At 40.4% G+C, this 20,903-nt stretch overlaps 1 protein-coding gene across 2 annotated transcripts in view; it reads left to right on the plus strand.

Moving 5' to 3' along the window:
• The window catches only part of Psmd11 (proteasome 26S subunit, non-ATPase 11), a 35,654-nt gene extending 14,751 nt beyond the window's left edge, over positions 1 to 20,903 (plus strand). For both annotated transcript variants that reach the window (XM_055620159.1, XM_055620160.1), the window contains 11 exons: positions 425 to 496; positions 1,076 to 1,133; positions 10,490 to 10,684; positions 12,971 to 13,115; positions 14,842 to 14,902; positions 16,908 to 16,970; positions 18,898 to 19,023; positions 19,428 to 19,463; positions 19,680 to 19,731; positions 20,204 to 20,346; positions 20,461 to 20,903. In XM_055620159.1, the coding sequence (XP_055476134.1) occupies positions 425 to 496; positions 1,076 to 1,133; positions 10,490 to 10,684; positions 12,971 to 13,115; positions 14,842 to 14,902; positions 16,908 to 16,970; positions 18,898 to 19,023; positions 19,428 to 19,463; positions 19,680 to 19,731; positions 20,204 to 20,346 (951 nt within the window). In that variant the 3' untranslated portion in view covers positions 20,461 to 20,903. The remainder of the gene's footprint in view (positions 1 to 424; positions 497 to 1,075; positions 1,134 to 10,489; positions 10,685 to 12,970; positions 13,116 to 14,841; positions 14,903 to 16,907; positions 16,971 to 18,897; positions 19,024 to 19,427; positions 19,464 to 19,679; positions 19,732 to 20,203; positions 20,347 to 20,460) is intronic.

Here is a 20,903-nt window from a genome sequence, read left to right on the forward strand (position 1 = left end):
ATAATAATAATAATAATAATAATAATAATAATAATAATAATAATAATAATAATAATAATAATTATTATTATTATTATTTTTGAGACAGGGTTTTTCTGTGTAACCTTGGCTGTCCTGGACTCGCTTTGTAGACCAGGCTGGCCTCAAACTCAGTGATCTGTCTGCCTCTGCTTCTCCGAGTGCTGGGATTACAGGCATGTGCCACTGTGCCTGCCTGAGAATATAATTTTTAAAAGCCAGATTGATTCTTGATTTCAGTATTATAACCATTACATGTTGAGATACTGTGGGTCAGCATACCAAAGATGCTTAATAGCGCATCATGGGGAATCTGAAAGGAATGAGTTTGAGCTTTTTTGCTTTCAGAGTGTGGTTAGTTGGGAGAAGGTGAGGATATCGTGTTACATGTTTGTCTCTCTTGCAGGTCGAACTATGTTTAGAGTGCATCGAATGGGCCAAATCAGAGAAAAGAACTTTCTTACGCCAAGCATTGGAGGTAGGTGCCCACCTTAGCATTGGCTTCAGATCTGTAGCATTACATAAGCTCTGACTAAGTAGTACTGCCCTGGCAGAGCATCTTTAGCAGCTTTTTATCACCCTGTTACCTGAAGATCATTGCTTCCAGATATGGGAATGTTCCTGGTAGAAGTATTTAGTTTTTGTTTGTTTGTTTGTTTGTTTGATTGATTGTTTTTAAGTAACATCATCTTATTCCACAGCTCAGGATGGCTTCAGACCTTTGGCAAACTTTTTGTCATAGTCTCCTAAATTCTGGGTTTATAGATGTGAGCCACTATGCCTGGTGGCTTTTGTTTAAATTATTTTGATTTCTTCTTGAAGTTTTGAGCTACTCTTTCTGTTTGAGTATAGAAAATAAGATTCAGTATGGTATAGTTAACAGACATTTGGCCATAGTAAGAAACAGTATTGGGGCCTAGTTCAATTGTTACATTGAACTTGATGTTATCATCAGAACATGCACACAACAGTAACTGTTTTGTGGCTATCAATCTTTGATTTCTTTCTGTGGCTTTTCCCCTTGTTCCCTTCAATCAATGCCTTTTCTCTTTTCTAGGCAAGGCTGGTGTCTTTGTATTTTGATACCAAGAGGTACCAGGAAGCATTACATTTGGGTAAGTAAACTGGAAGAAATCAAAATAAAACATCTCAGCTAGCTAAGTGAGTGCATTCCAAACTTGGTTACTTGGTTATTTTTTTTCCCCCTCCCAAGACAGGGTTTCTCTGTGTAGCCTTGGCTGTCCTTACTCTGTATACCAGACTGGCTTCAAACTCACAGAGCTCCACCTGCCTCTGCTTCCCCTGAGTGCTAGGATTATGGGCATGCCCCACCGCACTCAGCTCAAACTTGGTAATTTTAAAATTTTGTTTCATTTATTAACTTGGTTATTCTTACTGATTGTTAATAATCATATTTTACCTGTTTATAAAAAGTACTTCAGGTAGTGTACATTTATAGAATTTGTCACAGTAAAGTTCTGTTTCAGAGTTCTGAAAAATTGGGTTAGAAGTGTAGCTCAGTGTTTGGTGTTTACCTAGCAGCACTGGGATGGACAGCTGGGCTTAGTCTTAATTTTATAGATCAGACATTAGCTTTAAGCTTTAAATTTAGAGTAGTAAAAGACATTTTATTGAAATGGTAGCTGAGGTTTTTCTTTTTTTTAAAGTTTATTTTATATATAATATATGGTTAAATTTCACATTTTTTTTAAAGTTACAAGTATTTAAGGTTACTATAAAGCTATATATTTTTAATATTTATCTTTATGTGTATTTGTCTCTGTGAGCATTTGCACATCTGTGCATACTCATGGAAGCCAGAAAGTGGCCTGAAGCTGGAGCTGTGGGCTGCCCGATATGAAAACTGAACTCGGGTCCCTGGAAGAGCACTGTATACCCCTTAAGTGTTGAGCCATCTCTCCACCCCCTATATTACTGTTTGTAATATACTTAAAATTTCTTTGGGGCCACTGAGGAGGAGAATGCATGTACATACACAGCACAGTATGCACATGGAGGTCAGAAGACAATTTCAGGGAGTTGGTTCTCACCTCCTATTTGGTGGATCCTGAACTGAACTCAGGCTTGGTGAGAGGCCATCTTGTTGTCACGTGGATTCTCTTTTAAAATTTAACTTTTAAAATTTAAAACTTGTACTGGGCATGCCTAATATCTTAGCAGGTTGGAAGATCAGTTCAAGGTCAGCTTAGTTAAAACTAGTTTAAGGCCACATTCTATGAAACTCAGTTAGACGTCCACAAGTAGGGTTGTCCTCAGTTGGTAAAATGTTTGCTGTGCATACACAAGGATCTAAGTTTGATTCCCAGAACTCAACTGCAATCCCATGTTTTGGAGGCAGGCAGAAACAGAACCCCTGAGGCTTCCTGGCCAGTCAGCCTGTCCTAACCTATGAGCCAGCCCAGAGTCTCAAGAAAGCTAGGTGTATAGCTCCGAAGAGTACCTGAAATTAGTGGTGGGAGGTTGTATAACTTAGTGAATATTCTGAAACAAACAACCCACTGAATTACATAACTTTTATAAGGTGAGTTCTGGTGACTGGGGAGAAATTTGAGGAGCTGCATTTGATCCCCAGAACCTATGTAAAAAACCAGGTGTGGTGACACATACTTCTGATTCCAGTTCTGCAAGGGAAGGACAGGATCCACAAGGAGGAAAGAGAATTGACTCCCACAAGTTGACCTGATTTCCACGTACCTACTGTATATATTAACACACTGAGGTCATGAAACTGAATGCTAATATCTTTGGAAGCTGATTGTTTCTTATTTTAATGTTTTTATTAGCATATGTTGATTATATATAGTGAGTTTCATTATAACATTTTCATAGAGGTACATAATGTCTGTCAGTCATACTCACTTTCTCCTGTTATTCTTTCCCACTAATGGTAATCTCTCTCCTTGTCCCACTTAGCTTCCCTTCTACTCTTATGTTTTCTTGCTTTGTAACCCAGTGCTTTTCATTAAAGGCATTGTTAGACTCATGGATGAGAGTTTGTTTTCAGGACTGTGAGCACCTCACCAGTAGGTACACCATTGCAGAAAATGTTTCATGATCTTTAAATACCCTAGAAATCTCCTATTGCTGCTTTTGCATTTATTTTATAGTACACATATGAGTGTTTAGCCTGCTTGCCTGCCTGCCTGCGTGTGTGTGTGTGTGTGTGTGTGTGTACGTGCGTGCATGCGTGCGCCTGTGAGTGATGTAAGGCACCATGTGAACACTGGGAACTGAGCCTGGGATCTCTCTGCAAGAACAGCAAGTGCTCTTAACCACTTAACCATCATCTCACTTTTTTTGAGACAGATTTTCATAAGTTCAGGTTTCTCCTGCTTTAGCCTTCCTGCTGGGATTACAGGCATGTGGTACTATGCCTGCTTCCACTTCTTCTTTATAAATAATATAAATATAAATAATATATTATAATAATATAATGTTATTTACATAATATATAATAATATAAATAAATATAAATTTATAAATAAGATCCCATTTCCCTTATGATTTAGTTGGTTGAAAATTGCAGAGAACCATGGATTTGGTTTGGTCTAGCTGCCTTGAGAAGCCTGCATCATAGGTTTTTCAAGTATTCACATCAACTTTCATCACCATTCAATTGCCCAGACATAATATATCTCCAAAGGACTGTGACTTCAAATTTTTTTTAAAGGAACCCCACAATGTTCTGTAGTGGTAAGGCCATTCTTGTCCGAATTTTAAGAATTTAAGGTGTTGCTGGGCAGTGATGGCATGCGCCTTTAATCTCTGGAGGATCTCTGTGAGTTCAAGGCCAGCCTGGTCTACAGAGAGAGTTCAGGATAGCCAAGAATACACAGAGAAACCCTGTCTCAATAAAACAAAGCAAAACAAAACCGAAATTAAAAAAAAAAAATTAAGGTGTATATAATAGAAGATAAACATTGTGAGGATTAGTGAGACTACCCTTTTTCCCTCCTTTATTTTTAGGTTGTCCATTAGGTTTTTTTTATTTGAGACAGGGTTTCTCTGTGTAGCCTTGGCTGTCCTGGAACTCTCTCTGTGGATCAGCCTAGCCTCGAACTCACAGAGATCGCCTGCCTCTGCCTCCTAAGTACTGGGATTATAGGCCTGCACCACCACCCCTTGTCCATTAGCACTTTTTACAAAAGATGATTCCTGAAGGTTATAAGGAATGTTTGTGATGTGGGTTATATCAAACTGTTGGCAAAAGGCTTGTGTGTATGTAGGAGCATTGTTAGTTTTAAAATATTTCACAGGGGCATAAAATAATAAAAGCCAGTGCTAAGTCATTTAAAGTGTTTAACAAAAATTTCAGTTTTTTTTTTTTTTAAATGAGGTATACAAGTTTGACTGTTTCTTATTATTTGTTTCTTTTTCCTTGTTGAATGATTGCCAATAGTTGCAGCATTGCCTGTCTTTGGAGGGCAGTGGCCAGAGTTAACCTTTCAGTATATAAAGGCATTTGCGTGTATCAGCATAAGATGCATATAATCATTAATATCTCTTTTTTTAAAAAAAGAACATTTGGCAATCAGGCATGTAGCATTAGCATTTTTATATGCCAGTTGTTAAGCAGTAATTATTTCTGCTTTCCACCAGCTATTAGGTGATTGACCACCTGTAAAAGATGGGAAACAAAATCTTGGTATGGCTCATTAGGCTCCTGTCTAATTTATAAAGTTACTCTGTGTTTTTTCCAGAATTTGGAAACAAAACAAAACCGAAACATACTATGCCTATAAAGTCAAAGCATTGATTTATCCGTAAACCTCAGGAGCACACCTGTAGGAGTCTGCAATCACTTACTGGTCCAAAGTTATCTGATGTGGCCCTCAAGGAATTAACCCAGACCGTTTGGAGGAGCCATGACACAACTGAGGCTGTGACAATTTTGAGAGCAATCAGACTTTTTATAAACAATATAATGGCAATTGCCAGGATCAGTACACTTATAGTACCAGGATACAATGATGTTTGCAAGCTATACAGGGCATACAAGATTTACATCTAAGACCAGTTGTCCTGTCAAGTTTCCATGCTTCCTTGATTACTAAGGGGACATACAGAGAAACACAAAGCGGCCTAAATGTTTCACTTCCTGAGAAACTGAAAGGCACATTTTGTCCCAGGAGCCATGAACTCTAACCTGAAAAGCGTATGATGCGTGCCTCTCAAGGCAGCTAGGCCAAGCCAACTCCGTGGCCCCCTGCAGAAAATATTGCCAGTATTTGGTGTTTATCTTACAAAAATGACAAGCCCATTCATTATGTATATTTTTTGAAAAAAGATTTTATTATTTATACAGTGTTCTGTCTGCATGTATGTACACCTGCTTGCCAGAATAGGGCACCAGAGCTCATTATAGACGTTTGTGAGCTACCATGTGGTTTCTGGGAATTGAACTCAGGACATTTGGGAGAGCAGCTGGTGCTCTTAACCTCTGAGCCATCTCTCCAACCCATATGTATGTTTTCTGACAAGGTTTCTCTGGTTGGTCGTGGCTGTCCTGCAATTCCCTATGTAGACCAAACTGGCCTCAGACTCAAGAGTTCAGCCTTCCAAATGCTGGAGTTAAAGATGTGTGCCACTACGTGGCTTATTTATTTATTTATTTATTTATTTATTTATTTATTTATTTATTTATTTGTTTGTTCACTTGTTTATTTTTGAGATAGGACCTTTTTGTATAGCCCTGACTATGTTAGAACTCCTTCTGTAGACCAGGCTGGGCTCCTGTCTCTCTCAAGTGCTAGGATTAAAGGTATGTGCCATTACGTCCAGCCAACAACAATTTCATATGTTTTAAGGAGATAGTAGCTTCACAAAAAAGCTAGTTTTATTGAGACAAAATTTAGATTCATAACATTCATCTCTCTCTCTCTCTCTCTCTCTCTCTCTCTCTCTGTGTATGTCTATATCTATGTGTATGTATTATTTCTCAGGAGTGTCCCATCTTTTTTATGGAGACAAAGTCTCATGGAGCCCTACCTTTGTGTAGAATAGGCTGGCCTCAGCTGGCTGTGATAGCACATACCTTTAATCCCAGCACTTGGGAGGCAGGAGGCTGAGGCAGGCTGATCTTTGTGCTTTCCAGGACAGCCAAGTCTACACAGAGAAACCCTGTCTCAAAACAAAAAACTAACAAACAAACAAACAAACAAAAATAGGTTAACTTCAACTCACAAGATCCACCTCTGCCTCTGTCTCTGCCTCCTGAATGCTAGAACTAAAGGTGTGTGGTGCCATGTGTGGCTTCACTTTGTTTTTGAGACAGGCACTTAGGGATCCTTGGTTGGCTAAGGAGTTGCTGGGGGCCTTGATTTTTATAAGGGTTCTGGGGTTGAACTAAAGTTCTCAACTTTGTGTGACAAGTACTTTGTAGACTGAGTTATTCTCCCACCCCCTAAAATTCACCTTTCAAAGTTAAATAATTCAGTGAATTTATTTTATTTTTTGTTTGATTATTTTTCGAGTCAGGGTTTTTCTGTGTAGTCTTGGCTGTCCTTGACTTGCTTTGTAGACTAGGCTGTCCTCGAAATCAAAATAGATCCACCACAGTGTGCCACCTCACCCACTGGCTCTTTTTTTTTTTTTTTTAAGTATATTTACTAAGTTGTTCAGTGAATACTGTTAATTTCAGGACATTACTATCACTTCAGAAAGAAGCAATCAGCAGTTACTTCTCATTAAATTTTTCATTCCTCACACCATTTTCTAAGCCCTAGGCAACTACTGTTTGCTTTCTGTACAGATCTTTGAGGACAGCTCATATGAATGGAGTCATATAGTATGTGGTTGTCTTTTGCTTAGAATAATGTTCTCAATACTGTCATGTGTCAATACTTCATTATTGCTAAATAATTGTCCATTGGATGTATCGTGCATCTGCGCGTGTGTGTGTATACATATTGGTTTGCATGTGTGAGGAGCTCAGAGGTTGATGCTGGTTGTCTTCCTCAGTTGTTCACCTTAATTTTTGAGACAGGGTCTGTCAATGAGTGTGGTGGTTCGTGGATTGGATAGACTTGATGGCCAGTGAGTCCCAGAGTTTCTTTTACCTCATTTTCCAGTAACCGATTACTTGGGTGCTGAGAATCAAAACTCATTTTTGTGGAAACACTTTACTAACCTTGCGTTTTCCCCAGTCTATGGCTAGGGCCTGTTCATCACTTGATAGAATTTTGTACCCTTTCCCTTTTTGTTACTGGAATACTGCTGTACCCTACTCTTATTTTGAGTTCAGGCCTAGAAATGATGTTACTGGGTCAAGTGCTAGCTATAATTTTTTTTTCTTTTTTAAAAGATATTATTTATACAGTACTCTGCCTGTATGTATGCATACACACCAATAGAGGACACCAGATCTCATTATACATGGTTGTGAACCACCATGTGGTTGCTGGGAATTGAACTCAGGACCTTTGGAAGAACAGACAGTGCTCTTAACCTCTGAGCTATCTCTCCAGCCCCCTAGCTATAGTTTCTTGAAGAAGAACTGAGCTAAGCTGTTTCCCAAGTGGCAGAAACATCCTCCTCAATACTATCTTTTATTGTAGTTTTCTTAATGTAAACAAGTAGAATTTCTTTAGGTTTTTTTTTTTAAGGTTTAATTTTTATTTTAAAGATTTATTTATTATGTATACAATATTCTGCCTGATGTAACCTGCACACCAGAAGAGGGCACCAGATCTCATTATAGATGGTTGTGAGCTACCATGTGAGTTGAACTCACCTGCATATCTGTCTGTGTGACGGTGTCAGATTCCTTGGAACTGGAGTTACAGACGATTGTGAGCTGCCATGTGGGTTCTGGGAACCCGTGTCCTGGAAGAGCAGCCAGTTGAGCCATCTCTTCAGCACCTCCTTATACTTTTGATTTGCATTTCTTTAATGATGCATGATGTGGAACATCTTTACATGAGAAGTATCTGTAGATACTGTGCATATTTTTAATTGAGTTTTTTGTATGTGTATTAATTGGTTTTTATATATTTACTCTTTGGAGGATAACAGGATCTTGTAGCCTTGGCTAGTCTTAACTCATGGCACTCCTGCTTAAATCTCAGGAATGCTGGGGTAATAGGCCTGAGCCACAAACCCAACAATGTATTTTTCCTTAATTTTTTTAATCATAATTTTTTACATTTATTTATTGGTTTATTTATGTATGTATGTGAGTTCATATGTGTGGCATCTGTGTGGGTGAATTTGTGGAGGTTAGAAGATAACCCAAGGAGATCAGTTCTTTCCTGCCGTGTGCTTTCTGGGATTGGACTCAGATGGCAGGCTTGCAGGCAAGTGTCTACCAGTTGCACAATCTTGTTTTGTTTGTTTGTTTGTTTGTTTGTTTTTTGAGACAGAGTTTCTCTGTGTAGCCCTGGCTGTTGTGGAAATTGCTCTGTAGACCAGAGTAGCCTTGAACTCAGGAATCTACCTGCCTCTGCCTCCTGAGTGCTGGAACTAAAGGTGAGCACTCCCACCACCCAGTTACAGGTTGAATCATCTTGCTGTTCCTGTTTTTTTTATTTTTTTATTCCCATCAATTAGCATTAGTAATTTGCAAATATTCAGTCCCATCAATTAGTATTGGTATTTGCAAATATTTTCACTTATTATTGTGACTTATTTCTTTTTCAGATGTTCTTATTTTACAGTACGGATTGGTCTTAATGTGTATGTGGTGTGTATGTGTGTGTGTGTGTATGTGTGTGTGTGTCTATGTCTGTATTCATATGTGTATGTGTTTTTGTTTGTGTGTGTTGGGGGTGGAGTTTGACACTGGGAATCTTCCTTGATTGCTTTGCACCTTATATTATATTCTAAGAGAGGATCTCTCACCTGAACCCAGAGCTTTGGATTCAGCCTGTCGAGCTATATAACTTGCTTTGTGAATTTCCTGTTTCTACCTACTGAGTCCTGGGGTTATAGGTATGAGCCCACATGCCTGATGAATGCTTTATTTATTTATTTATTTATTTATTTTTTAAGAAGTAACACAACAATTTAATCAGTTGAATTCTTGAATTTTTCCAATAAATAACCATGCAAAGGTTAAAAGATAAGGAAGGTAAATCAGGTAGGCCATACTAGGAGAAACTGTTAATAACTTTTCCATACTGAGTGTTTTAATTTTATTGAGGTGTCCTTTAAAGTAAGTTTCGTGCTGGCAAATGGCTCAGGAGGTAGAGGTGCTTGCACTCAGGCCCGAGGACCTGAGTTGGCATGATCCCATGAGGTGGCAGGTAAGAATTGACTGTTAGGAGTTCTTTAACTTCCACATGCTTGCTGTGGCATGACTGGGCTCGGGCCTATACATGTGGGTCCATTGGATAAAGTACATTTAAGTTATAATGACATCCTAGTTGTTAATTTTCTTTTGTTGCTTATCTTAGTAGTATAAAGTTAATATAAACTCTCCAGTTGTCTGTCTTTTCTTTTATACTGTGTAGCCTTGGGTGACCTGAAACTTAGAGATCTGTCTGCTTCTGTTACAGGTCTCTTAAGTGCTGTGGTTATAGTCATGCTTTACCATGTCTGCTTCCAGTGTTTCTTATACATTTGATTGCTGGATGGGAGAGATTCTCACTGTAACTCTTAGGTGTGAATGTATAGGACTCTTAGCTCCAATGTTGTGTTTAGAAAAATGCCTTCAAAGATACGTATTTTTCTTTTGAAAGTGCTTTAGAAGAAAATTTAATTTTTGCATGGACTGTAAAGATAAGCTGTATGAGTTTCAGAAGTTTTTTTTTTTTTTTTCCATTGCCATTATGAGTGAGATGTTATGGTATTTATGATATTAAGATTAAGCCTAACAAGGAAATCTACGAAAAAATGCCAGCTTCAAGGCTTGTGGTATAGGAGGATTGCTGGGGCTTGTTAGCTTCCAGCTTAGGTGAGAAAATGGGAGCCCCAGATTCAGGAAGAGACTTTGCCTCAAAGAAATAGGCAGAAAGTGAAAGAGGAGAATGCCTGATGTCTTCTGGTCTTTGTACACAAAGACATTTATTTCTGTGTATATATGTGCATATACATTCACAAAGACAATATCACAGATTGAAAGCAAACCTTTTTTTTTTTTTTAAATAAAAAGTATGCATATGAGTTTGTATGTATATATACCACATGTGTGCCTGATTCCTGAAGAGTCCAGAAGAGGGCATTGGATCTCCTGGAACTGGAGCTACAGGTGGTTGTAAACCACCGTATGGTCCTGGGAATTGAACCACATCACATAATCTGCGAGAGAACCAGTGTTCTTTACCTCTGAACCATCTCTCCAGTCCCAAATAAACCTTTCTCTGGGGTGGGAAGAGGAGGCTGTGTGTGGCAGCTCACACCTTTAGGCCAGCTTGTTCTTCATAGTGTGAATCCTATCTTAAAGGTGTGTGTGTGGCAGGGGGAATGGTAGGAATGCTAACAAGAAGATATATGTGTGCATTCTTTTTTTCAGGTTCTCAGCTGCTTCGGGAGTTGAAAAAGATGGATGATAAAGCCCTTTTGGTGGAAGTGCAGCTTTTAGAAAGCAAAACATATCATGCTCTGAGCAATCTGCCGAAAGCCCGAGCTGCCTTAACCTCTGCTCGGACCACAGCAAATGCCATCTACTGCCCCCCTAAGCTGCAGGCCACTCTGGACATGCAGTCAGGTAACAGGCACAGCTCTGCATAGGATGTACTTCTTGGGGAGGGGTAAGAGGGAGTGAGGCCAGGAGTGGGGCTGAGGCTAGAAAACCATTGGCTGATTTGGCTCAATCTTTCTCAAAGAAACCAATTAGAAAGCTGCCTTTCTACACAGGTTTTTCCTAATAACTGTCTAAAATAATTAAGAAAACAGTTACTAGTGCTGGGTAGAAACCTGCTGTCAGAGGCGTATTAAGGGGCTCTCACTTAATTTACCTCGTAGTCACTAAGAATGGTAGCAGTTTTCTTCCAGACTGGCCCAAGATAGGTATATTAACTAAGTCTGTTAGTCTCTTGGAGACTTTTGGAAGCTTGTAGGATTTTTTTGAAAGGCTGTATATCAGGGATTTTATATCAGGGCTGTTGGAAGGATGTTCTGTCTTTTTGTATACTTGTACCCGTATACAAATTCCTATGTATCTTTCTTGATTCAATTCAGATGCCTCTTCTGTATGCCTTCTTTGTTCATTCTTTGTTTTTCATTTTTTATTTTTTCATTTCTTGTTTTTGATTGTTCCTTTTCTGTTTGTTTGTTTTGAGACAGGGTTTTTCTGTGCTGTGCTGGGCTCGCTTTGTAGACCAGGCTGGCTTCGAACTCACAGTGATCCGCCTGCCTCTACCTCTGAGTGCTGGGTTACAGGCTTGTACCACATCCAGCTTCATTCTTTGTTTTTGACACAGGTTTTCATGTAGCTTTGGAGCTAGACTGGCCTCCAACTCAACGATTCATCTCTGTTGGCTTTCATTTTGTTTTTGAACTAACATATATATGTGTATCTTTAAGATTTATTTTATGAAGGGATGTTTTGCCTGCATTGATGTATGTATACTACATGTGTGCCTGGTGCTCACAGAGGCCAGAGGAGAGGGCATTGGATTCCCTGGAACTGGAGTTGTAGGTGGTTGTCAGTCACTGTGTGGATGTTGGGAACTGACCCCAGGCCCTCTGCAAGAGCAAGTGCTCTCTCGCCCCCAAATCTGTTATTTGTACACACTATCATATTAAGCTCCTTAGGAGCCTTGTCTTTATATTTTCTGTTGGGCCCTTGGGAGGCTCCCTTTAATGTTTCTGTTGAATGACTGGGTTTTTGCTTTTGAAAGTAAATATTCAGGCCAAAAAGACGGCTAAGCAGTTGTTAGTGCATTGGACCGCTCATGACTGCTTTTAGTTCCATCTCTAGGGGGTTTGATGCCCTCTTCTGGTTTTCCTAGGCATATATACAAACACTCAGAAAAATAAATGGAAAAAACAGAAAGTAAACCTATGCCAACAAGAATATTTTTTGCTAATGTTTTCAAGAAAGTACCATATTTGTATTTGAGGCTTTGTCCCGCCTCATATTTTTTTTTTCTTCAAAGATAATGTCCTACAGTGTAATCTGTGCTGGCTTTGGACTTGGACTTGGAGTTCTTCTTCCTCAGGCTCCTGAGGGCTGGGTGTAACTCTGTGGTACCTGGCTCACTTTTTCCCCCTGAACCAGACTTATTTGAGTGATTTATTCTGCCCTATTGATATACTGAGAGATAAGGGGAAATTCTGTTATTCATTGAGCTTGACAGCTTTAGCAGTTTGTTGTGCCCTTTTTTTTTCTCTCCTTGCATGTATATGCACCATATATGTATGGCGCCCACAGAATCTAGAAGAGGGTATTGGATTCCCGGGAACTGGAGTTGCAGATGGTTGTGAGCCGCCATGTGTGTTTTAGGAATTGGACTCAAGTCCTCTGGAAGAGCAGTCAGTGCTTTACTGCTGAGCTGTTGCTCCAGCCCTAGTTTGTTATGTCTTGAGGGAGTTTTCCTTGGCTGTACAGGGGTGCATATTTTCCTATATGCCTCTTTAGTTAAGAACTGTTAATAAAAAGGATTTGACTCTTCTCTCAAGGTGGGAGACTCTGGGTCTCTGGGCATTGTGTCCCTGTTGCTACAGGTGAGCTAAGGGCATGCTAAACTTTTGTCCCGGGGTGGTAGGACTAGGTGGTAAGAGGCACGGGAGAGAGAACACACTGTGAAGGGGTTTTTAGGTTTCCTTTGAATTAGGTTTCTAACTCCTTTGGGAATTTAAAAAGGTGGCTCTGATCAGAATGGCCAGAGAGGCCAGAGGTTTTGATGTCAGCTCTTATGAACTGGCTCTGACTTGGGACAGTTTCTTTGTTTACACTTGAGCTCATTAGTAATTTGATGCTGCTGGGCTCAATTATGGGACTGCCATTTTATATGTTGTTTTGTTTTGTTTTTCTCTTTTCCCTGACCAGGTATTATTCATGCAGCAGAGGAGAAGGACTGGAAAACTGCTTACTCATATTTCTATGAGGCATTTGAAGGCTATGATTCCATTGATAGCCCCAAGGCCATCACATCTTTGAAGTACATGTTGCTGTGCAAAATCATGCTCAACACGTAAGTGTACATTAACTAGAGGATGTAAGAATTCCAGTCTTTCAACCAAATCTGTGCTACAACAGAGATGGCTCAGGCAGGGAGTTTGGCCACTCACAGATGAACTCTAGCTGCAGGCTGTATGTGAGGCTGGCTGATGTTGAGTTGGGTGGTCAGAGGTGGTCTGTTTCACTTTTGCTTGCTAGTCTTTTAGACTTGGGGAGACAGATTTTAGAAATTAAAATTACTTAACTAGGAAATTCTCTTAGAGAATTTTTCACTCTTCACTGTTCTGTCCTCACAGGTATTGAACACAAGGCAGAGTTCAGGAAGTAGCTGATAGGCCTGTGTTAGCCAACTGGCTCCCCAGAATGGGGAGTATGGAGCCAAGTAAATATTTGAAAACTAGATTCCAAAAAAAGATAACTAAGTGGTGCTGGGGACTGAACCCAGAACCTCATGCATGCTAGGTAAACAATATGTCTAACCTAAGTGGTGATTTTTAAGATTTCCTTAATTTTATGTTTTCATTTATTATCATTTATTTATTTTTGAGGTGGATATGGCAAAGGACACAGGATCTCATGCTGTCAAGGCTAGCCTTAACTTTTTTTTTTTTCCTTGGTTTTTGAGGCAGTGTTTCCCTGTGTAGCTTTGTCAGTCCTGGAACTTCCCCTGTAGACCAGATGGCCTCAAACTCACAGAGATCCACCTGCCTCTGCCTCCAGAGTCCTGGGATTAAAGGCATATGCCACCACTGCCCTGCTGCTCTTAACTTGTTAAAAATATATATTTTCGAAATTTACTTTTATATGTGTTCCTCCTGAATGTATGTCTGTGCACCACTTGCATTCCTGGTGTTTAGAGGCCAGAAGAAGGCATCAGATCCCTTGGAACTGGAGTCACAGAGCATCCATGTGGGTGCTGATTGTTGAACCCAGGTCCTTTGCAAGAGCAACAAGTGCTCTTAACCACTGAACAATCTCTCCAGCTCTGAATCGCAACTTTTTCTGTAGATGAGGATGATGTTGAAGGTACATTTCTGCAGTTCTAGTGTTGGGTTCCAGCCATGAGTTACTAGTGCTGGGAAACAGACTCAAGGCTCTGTGTATGGCAGGCGAACACTCTACCAGCTGAGCTATATCCAGCCCCAGGGCTGTGTGTTAAGACCTATTATGCAGAGATTTGACTTAAACTTTATACGCTGCCTGTTGATCATTAAGGGTGGGGTAGGGTATTCAGGTGAACTTTCTCTTTCTTTCTTTCTTTCTTTCTTTCTTTCTTTCTTTCTTTCTTTCTTTCTTTCTTTCTTTCTCTTTCTTTCTTTCTCTCTTTCTCTCTTTCTCCCTTTCTCTCTCTCTCTCTCTCTCTCTCTTTTTGATAGAATCTCAGTCTGTAGACCAAGCTGGCATTGAACTCATTAGAGATCACTTGCCTCTGCCTCCCTAAAGATATGTTACCACGCCCAGCTGTGCTCCCTTTAATTTTGGAAGGTTTTTGCTTTTCACTTGGCCTTAGCCTTGGCGAAGAGTGAAGAAAACATAACTTCTGCAGTGTTGGGACATATGAGTTTAGTTAATTTTTTTTCTTTATGGATGAGTCTTTACAATGGAATTCTGGTAAATAGTTCACCTAAATCTATGATTAGAACTGTATTGTCCTGCAGCAATTGATCAAGTATTTATTTTCTATGTTTATGTTCATTTTTATTCTTATTTTTATTTTTTATTTTATTATTTTTTTGTAGCCCAGAAGATGTCCAGGCTTTGGTGAGCGGAAAGCTTGCACTTCGGTATGCAGGGAGGCAGGTAGGGAATGTGTGACTGCAGTTCTACTCTGAGACCAGCTTGATTGTCAAATTCATGCTGTTTGAAGGGACCGGTGTTCCTCAGGTCTTCATCTTACCTTCCTCACCCCTTGTTCTTTTCCCTTAAGCTCATTCATTGGGCTTTCTTTATTGTTAAGTTTTTGGCCTAGAAAGTCAGTGTTGGGTGCTGTTACAGAGGGACTTACTGTAACTCGAGGGACTTACAGAAATATATTGTAGCATTTGTTGTTAGGTTATAATTTATCTTTGGCCAGATCTTCCTATTGTGAGCCTGGCTTGCAAATACAATCTTTGGAGAATCTGACGTCTTGACTCATCAGATCTGGTTCATAAGAGCTTGCTGGGGGCGGCGGGGAGGTCAGGTTACTTGGTATAAAAACTTACTTTTAAGACTGACCCTTTCTCAGCTTATTATTGTCTGTTCATACTGTGAATTTGGGTGCACTTTAAAAAGAAGCCTCCAGAGCTGGGCACCGTGGTGAACACCTGTAGTCTAGCACTGAGGGAGGCAGAGGCAGGTGGATCTCTATGATGCAAGGCCAGCCTGGTCAACAAAGCAAGTCCAGGACAGCCAGGCCTACCTACACAGAGAAACCCTGTCTCAAAAACAAAACAGGAAGGAAGGAAAGAAGGAAGAAAGGCCTTCAGCGATTGATGTACTTTTTTGTATTTAAGGAGGTATGGATGACTTTTTAGAGCACACAGTTGTAAAGATAATATCTCTGGTGTTTTATCCTGTCCATCTTTGTTCTTTCACTGTCATAGTTAAATAAAAGCAGTCATTCTGAACTTCAAGTATGGTTGTCTTTAAACAGTGAACAGATTAGCTAGCTCCCTAAATCTCTGGATTACTGTCGACAAAAATTGATTTCCTCTTCCTCTGTAAGTGGTCTTAATTTGTTTTTTCTGCAGTAAAAGTTTCAAGTCAGATGATAGTTCTGACTTTGGGAATACTGGCTTTTACTGTATGAACTTTCTCATAAATCCCAGTATTAGGGAGGCAGAAGCAGGCAGGTTCTCTGTTAGTTCTAGGCCAGCCAGAGCTACACAGTAAGACCCTGCCTCAAAACAAAGCAAAACAAACCAATACAACAACCCTCCCCAAAACAAAACAAAATAAAACAAAACAAATAAAAACTAGAGTTGTAGAGTTGGGACAGGAGCTACAAGTATCCAGGAAAAGAAGAGGTAGTTGAGAAGGACAGGTAGATGTAGACTTTGAAGTTATGTTATCTGGCTTTGAGTTCCAGAGTGTCCTCAGTATGACATTTATTCTGTCTGGAGGGCAGATGCTGGGGACAAATTATTCTCCTGTCAGCCTTGTGCCATTTAGTCTGTCACACATACTTACCTTCTTTATTTGTGAGGCTGACACAAAGGAGTTCCCTCTGTTACTTTGTGCCCCAGTGACAGCTTTCAGAAGAAGCCAGGCTGATCTGGAAAGATGGGTGCTGAGTGGAGACTTGATAGTTTGGCAGGTATCTTTTTATAACCTAGTTAGAAGTTTGTCTTGGGCATTGTACATTCGGTTTTGGTGTGCTGTAGGATTTTAATATTCATGTATAATATGTGGACCACTAATGCCTGAACTCCAGTGCAGACCTCACTTAATCAGTGTCTTATATCAAGGAAAACAGAGTGAACCTTGCTAAAGCCCAGGGATATGTGTGAGGGCAAAAAGAATTGGGTGGATATGGAGATAAAGAATCTTGGAGTAAGGAGAAAGAAATCACAGTTCTCTTATTATTTTCTCTTTTAGCTTTTTTCTCTAGAGAATCCTTATCCGGGTCTATCCTTTTGGGAAACTTGTATTTAAGTCACTTCACATTTCAAAGGGAAACTGGTTGGCATACAGTGATATTCAATACTTCTGGCTTTTCTTCCCAGGCCCTTAAAAAGAGTGATGGTGAGGATAGGTTATTGTTTTTATGAGACCTTGGGTATATGTGAACAGACCCTTTCATGAAGTTGTTTTTTATTCTCAGACAGAAGCATTGAAATGTGTGGCTCAAGCTAGCAAGAACAGATCACTGGCAGATTTTGAAAAGGTGAGCATGGTATTGAATTGATGGGGAATGGGTCAAGAAGAGGGTCACTGAAGGAGTTTAAAAAGACAGTTTGAGCTGGACAGTATTTCAGCAGCTGGGAGGTAGATCTCCGAGTTCAGAGCCAGCTGGTGTACAGAGGGAGTTCAGGACAGCCTGGGCTACACAGAGAAACCACATGATGCCTCACAACTGTCTACAATGAGATCTGGTGTCCTCTTTTGGTGTGCAGGTGTACATGCTGACTGAACATTGTTTACATAATAAATAAGTAAATCTTAAAAGTAGGTTGTCATTTGGAACTGGAGAAATGATTCACAGTTTAAGAAAACATCCTGTTCCCAGAGGATCTGAGCTCCATTGCCAGTACTCACATCAGGCAGCTCATAAGGTCCTATCACTCCTGCCCCATGCATGTGCACACACACGGACACACAAGCTAAACAAAAGTTGTTATTCATTGTGTACAATAAAGTTGTACACAATGTGTTTGTATACTTTCCTCCTGTACTTTATGTTACAGGAGGAAGGCCAGACCACACAACTAATCATGTCTCATACCTGTAGCCCTAGTTCTTCCGCACAGAACAGCTACAGGTATCCTCTGTGAACAAAAGAGACTTTTTTCTTTGTGTACATGACTTATTTTTCTGTCTATTATGTAAACAGTATTTTGTTGGTATGCCAGAAGAAGGCACCAGATCTCATTATAGATGGTTGTCAGCCACCATGTGGCTGCTGGAAATTGAACTCAGGACCTCTGGAAGAGCAGCCAGCAGAAGTGCTGTTAATCTGAGCCACATCTCCAGTCCTCACTTTTTAAGATTGAGGCTTGGATATTTTTTTCTGACCTGGTATTCTTTTACTCAGAGTTTAATAATCAACTTAAAAAACAGAGAGTCATAGAAAGCTTCTGTGACAACCCCCCCCAACAAAAACAAAACAAAAAAACAAAACAAAAAAAGGCTTAAGACAGGAAGCCATTGAAGAGAAGTCTTAAAAACTGTGATAAAGGATGGGTGTGGTGGTGCACAGGTTTGATCCTAGCACTCAGAAGGCAGAGGCAGCCAGATCTCTGGGTTGCAGGCTGGCCTGCTCTACACAGAGAGTTCTGGGACAGCCAGAGCTGCACAAAGAAAGCTTGCCTTGAAAGAAATGAAACAGACAAACAAAAATTATGATAAGGAAGCTGAAATGTAGCTCTTCACAGTCAGTGATGGCTTCTGGTAGGGTCGTGGGTTGGAGATGACTCCGTTTTCTTTAAGGGGCTAGCTGCTGGGAGTTTGACCATGCTCTAGGGAGTATAGAGGCAATACAAATTGGACTTGTGTTTTGTTTTTTTTGTTATCCTTTCTTTTTGTGTGTGTGTTTTGGGGTGGGAGTTGTCAAAAGGATCTGGGAGGACTGGGGAATGTGATTGGGGTGTGCATTATGTGAAATTCCCAAATAATCAATAAAAATGTTATGTTGGGAAAACAAAACAAAACGAAACAACCAGACCTAGCCAGTGGTAGTTGTGCGTGCCTGGCAGGTGGATGGCCAGCTTGGTCTGCAGAGCTAGTTCTAGGACAACCAGCCTCTGCCTCCATGGTGCTGGGATTAAAGGCGTGCACCACCATTGCCTGGTTAATTCAGCATTTTTGATTATTTAATCTTAGAGTTCTTTGAAATATATGCTGAAAAAATATGTGTGCAGTTTATTTGGTCTGTTGGTAGAGCATCTCTTGGCTTAAACAATTGAACTTGAGAACAAGAAGGTGGTGGCTCCATGCTTTAGTTCTTCATACTGTTCTTGCTGTCTTTCTTTGTGCTCTCCAGACCATCCATATATAGCAATGGTACATTTAGCAGGGCCAGCAGACACCTCAGGAGGCAAGAGTAGTGACTTTAGAGTGCTGTGCCAGTCTCTGTTATCAGCCTTGTTTTGCAGGCCTTGACAGACTACAGGGCAGAGCTCCGGGACGACCCGATCATCAGCACACATTTGGCCAAGTTATACGATAACTTACTGGAACAGAATCTGATCCGGGTCATTGAACCTTTTTCCCGAGTACAGGTAGGAAGTTTCCTGGGAAACTCTTAACAGTTTTGGGCTAGATGTTACGCTGTAGCCACCGCCTCCAAAATAGGAACTCATTTTTAAGGGTATGTCTGCTGGTAAGGGCTTGGACTTTGTCTTGATGGAAAATGTATCAAGGAGAAGGATGCTGATGGGGTAGAAAGCTGTGAGCTGGCCACCTTGTGTCTTTGTTGTCTTTGGACTTGTGGTAAATTCTGTGTATTTGGTACATGGAATGGGACTGTATTTTGTATAGTGAAGGGCAGGGAAGTAGACAGCAGGAGAACACTAAGCTTGGCTAGGGAGACACTGGCCTCTAGATTGAGCAGTCTCAGAAAACATCATTTTTATATTGGTAATAAATTCAAACTTTCATTGTTGCTGTCTGCTTTTTCTTTTAGATTGAACACATATCTAGCCTCATCAAACTCTCCAAGGTAAGTTCTCAGGCTTGTTAGTGGGTGAGGAAGGGGAAAGGTATGGAGGGGCTGGGTTCTTTGTGGGGAACAGAACTTGGGCTTAGAGCTGGAGTTGTATTGTTGCTATCTGCCTCCAATCCATTTTTTGTAAGAGTCTTTCTTGCAAAACTTTCATGTTAGGCTGATCTCTGACTAATGGATATTGGTCCCTTTAATTATGTACTTTGATTTTAGGCCGACGTGGAAAGAAAATTATCACAGATGATTCTTGACAAGAAGTTTCATGGTAAGTAAATACTTAGATACTTAGAATTTGGAGAGTGTATCTTTAAAGCAGGGGCTGAGTTTCTCTTCTGATGGTTCCTTGGAATCTTGGCTCCATTTGACAATGGGTAAGGGCCTGGAGAGATAGCTCAGCAGTTAAGACACCTAACTGCTCTTGCAGAGCACCCAGATTCAGTTTCCAGCATCTACATATAGCAACTCACAACTGCATGTAACTCTTGTTTCAGGGGATTTGACATTTTCTTCTGGCCTCTGAGGGTTCCTGAATGCATGTGTTCCAAGTATACTCACACAGGCTCATACATATACACATAAATTAAAATAATAAAAGCCCTTTTAAAAAAGGAGATGAGAGTATATAGCAAATATGCGCTGTGAAAAATTGGGAGAAAGTGAGACAACTAGGGAGTGGGATCCTTTTCTAAATTGTCTAATATCTTCTTTTACCTCTTTTGTTCCTGTGTTTCTTGCAGGGATTTTGGACCAGGGGGAGGGTGTCCTGATCATTTTTGATGAACCCCCAGTAGATAAAACTTATGAAGCTGCTCTGGAAACAATTCAGAACATGAGTAAAGTAGTGGACTCCCTCTACAACAAAGCCAAGAAGCTGACATAGGTGAGTGCTGGCCCCGGGACCCAGGGCCGGGCAACGCTGTCTTCTGCCTGGACACTGAACACCACCTGGTCTTGACGTCTTCCCCGATTGACACTGCTCTGTCTTCTCTTGCAGAGTTGGATCTGTAGCGGTCCTTTGGAGAGTGTGTGTGGCGGGAGAGTGAACCCTTGGGGAAATGCTAGGAGATTCTTTTCTTTCTGTTCTACTTTTCGCTCGGAAAGTTTTTAACCCTCATTGGTGCATCTGTATCCAGCGATAGGCAGCCAGTTCTCATGTAATCAGCACTGGCCAACATGGGAGTGGGGAAATTGCTTAAAAAAAAAAAAAAAAGAAAAAGAAAAAAAAAGATTCTAAATAAAAGGAAAAAGGCTTACACTACCTAAAGCTGTGCTCTCTGCCTCCTGGGAGAGGGCCGCAAAGCCAGGCACCCCGCCAACCACTGGGGATCCTCATCCACCTGCTGGGCGCCACCTCTCCTCCTCTTCAGAATTGGGTGTTTGCTGACCATCAAAAGCAACGACTTTTTATTCTGTTTGTACTGAACCAAAACAAACAAC

Source organism: Psammomys obesus, unplaced genomic scaffold (genome assembly GCF_907164565.1).
Source record: "Psammomys obesus unplaced genomic scaffold, mPsaObe1.curated_primary_1811, whole genome shotgun sequence".
Classification (NCBI taxonomy): Eukaryota; Metazoa; Chordata; class Mammalia; order Rodentia; family Muridae; genus Psammomys; species Psammomys obesus.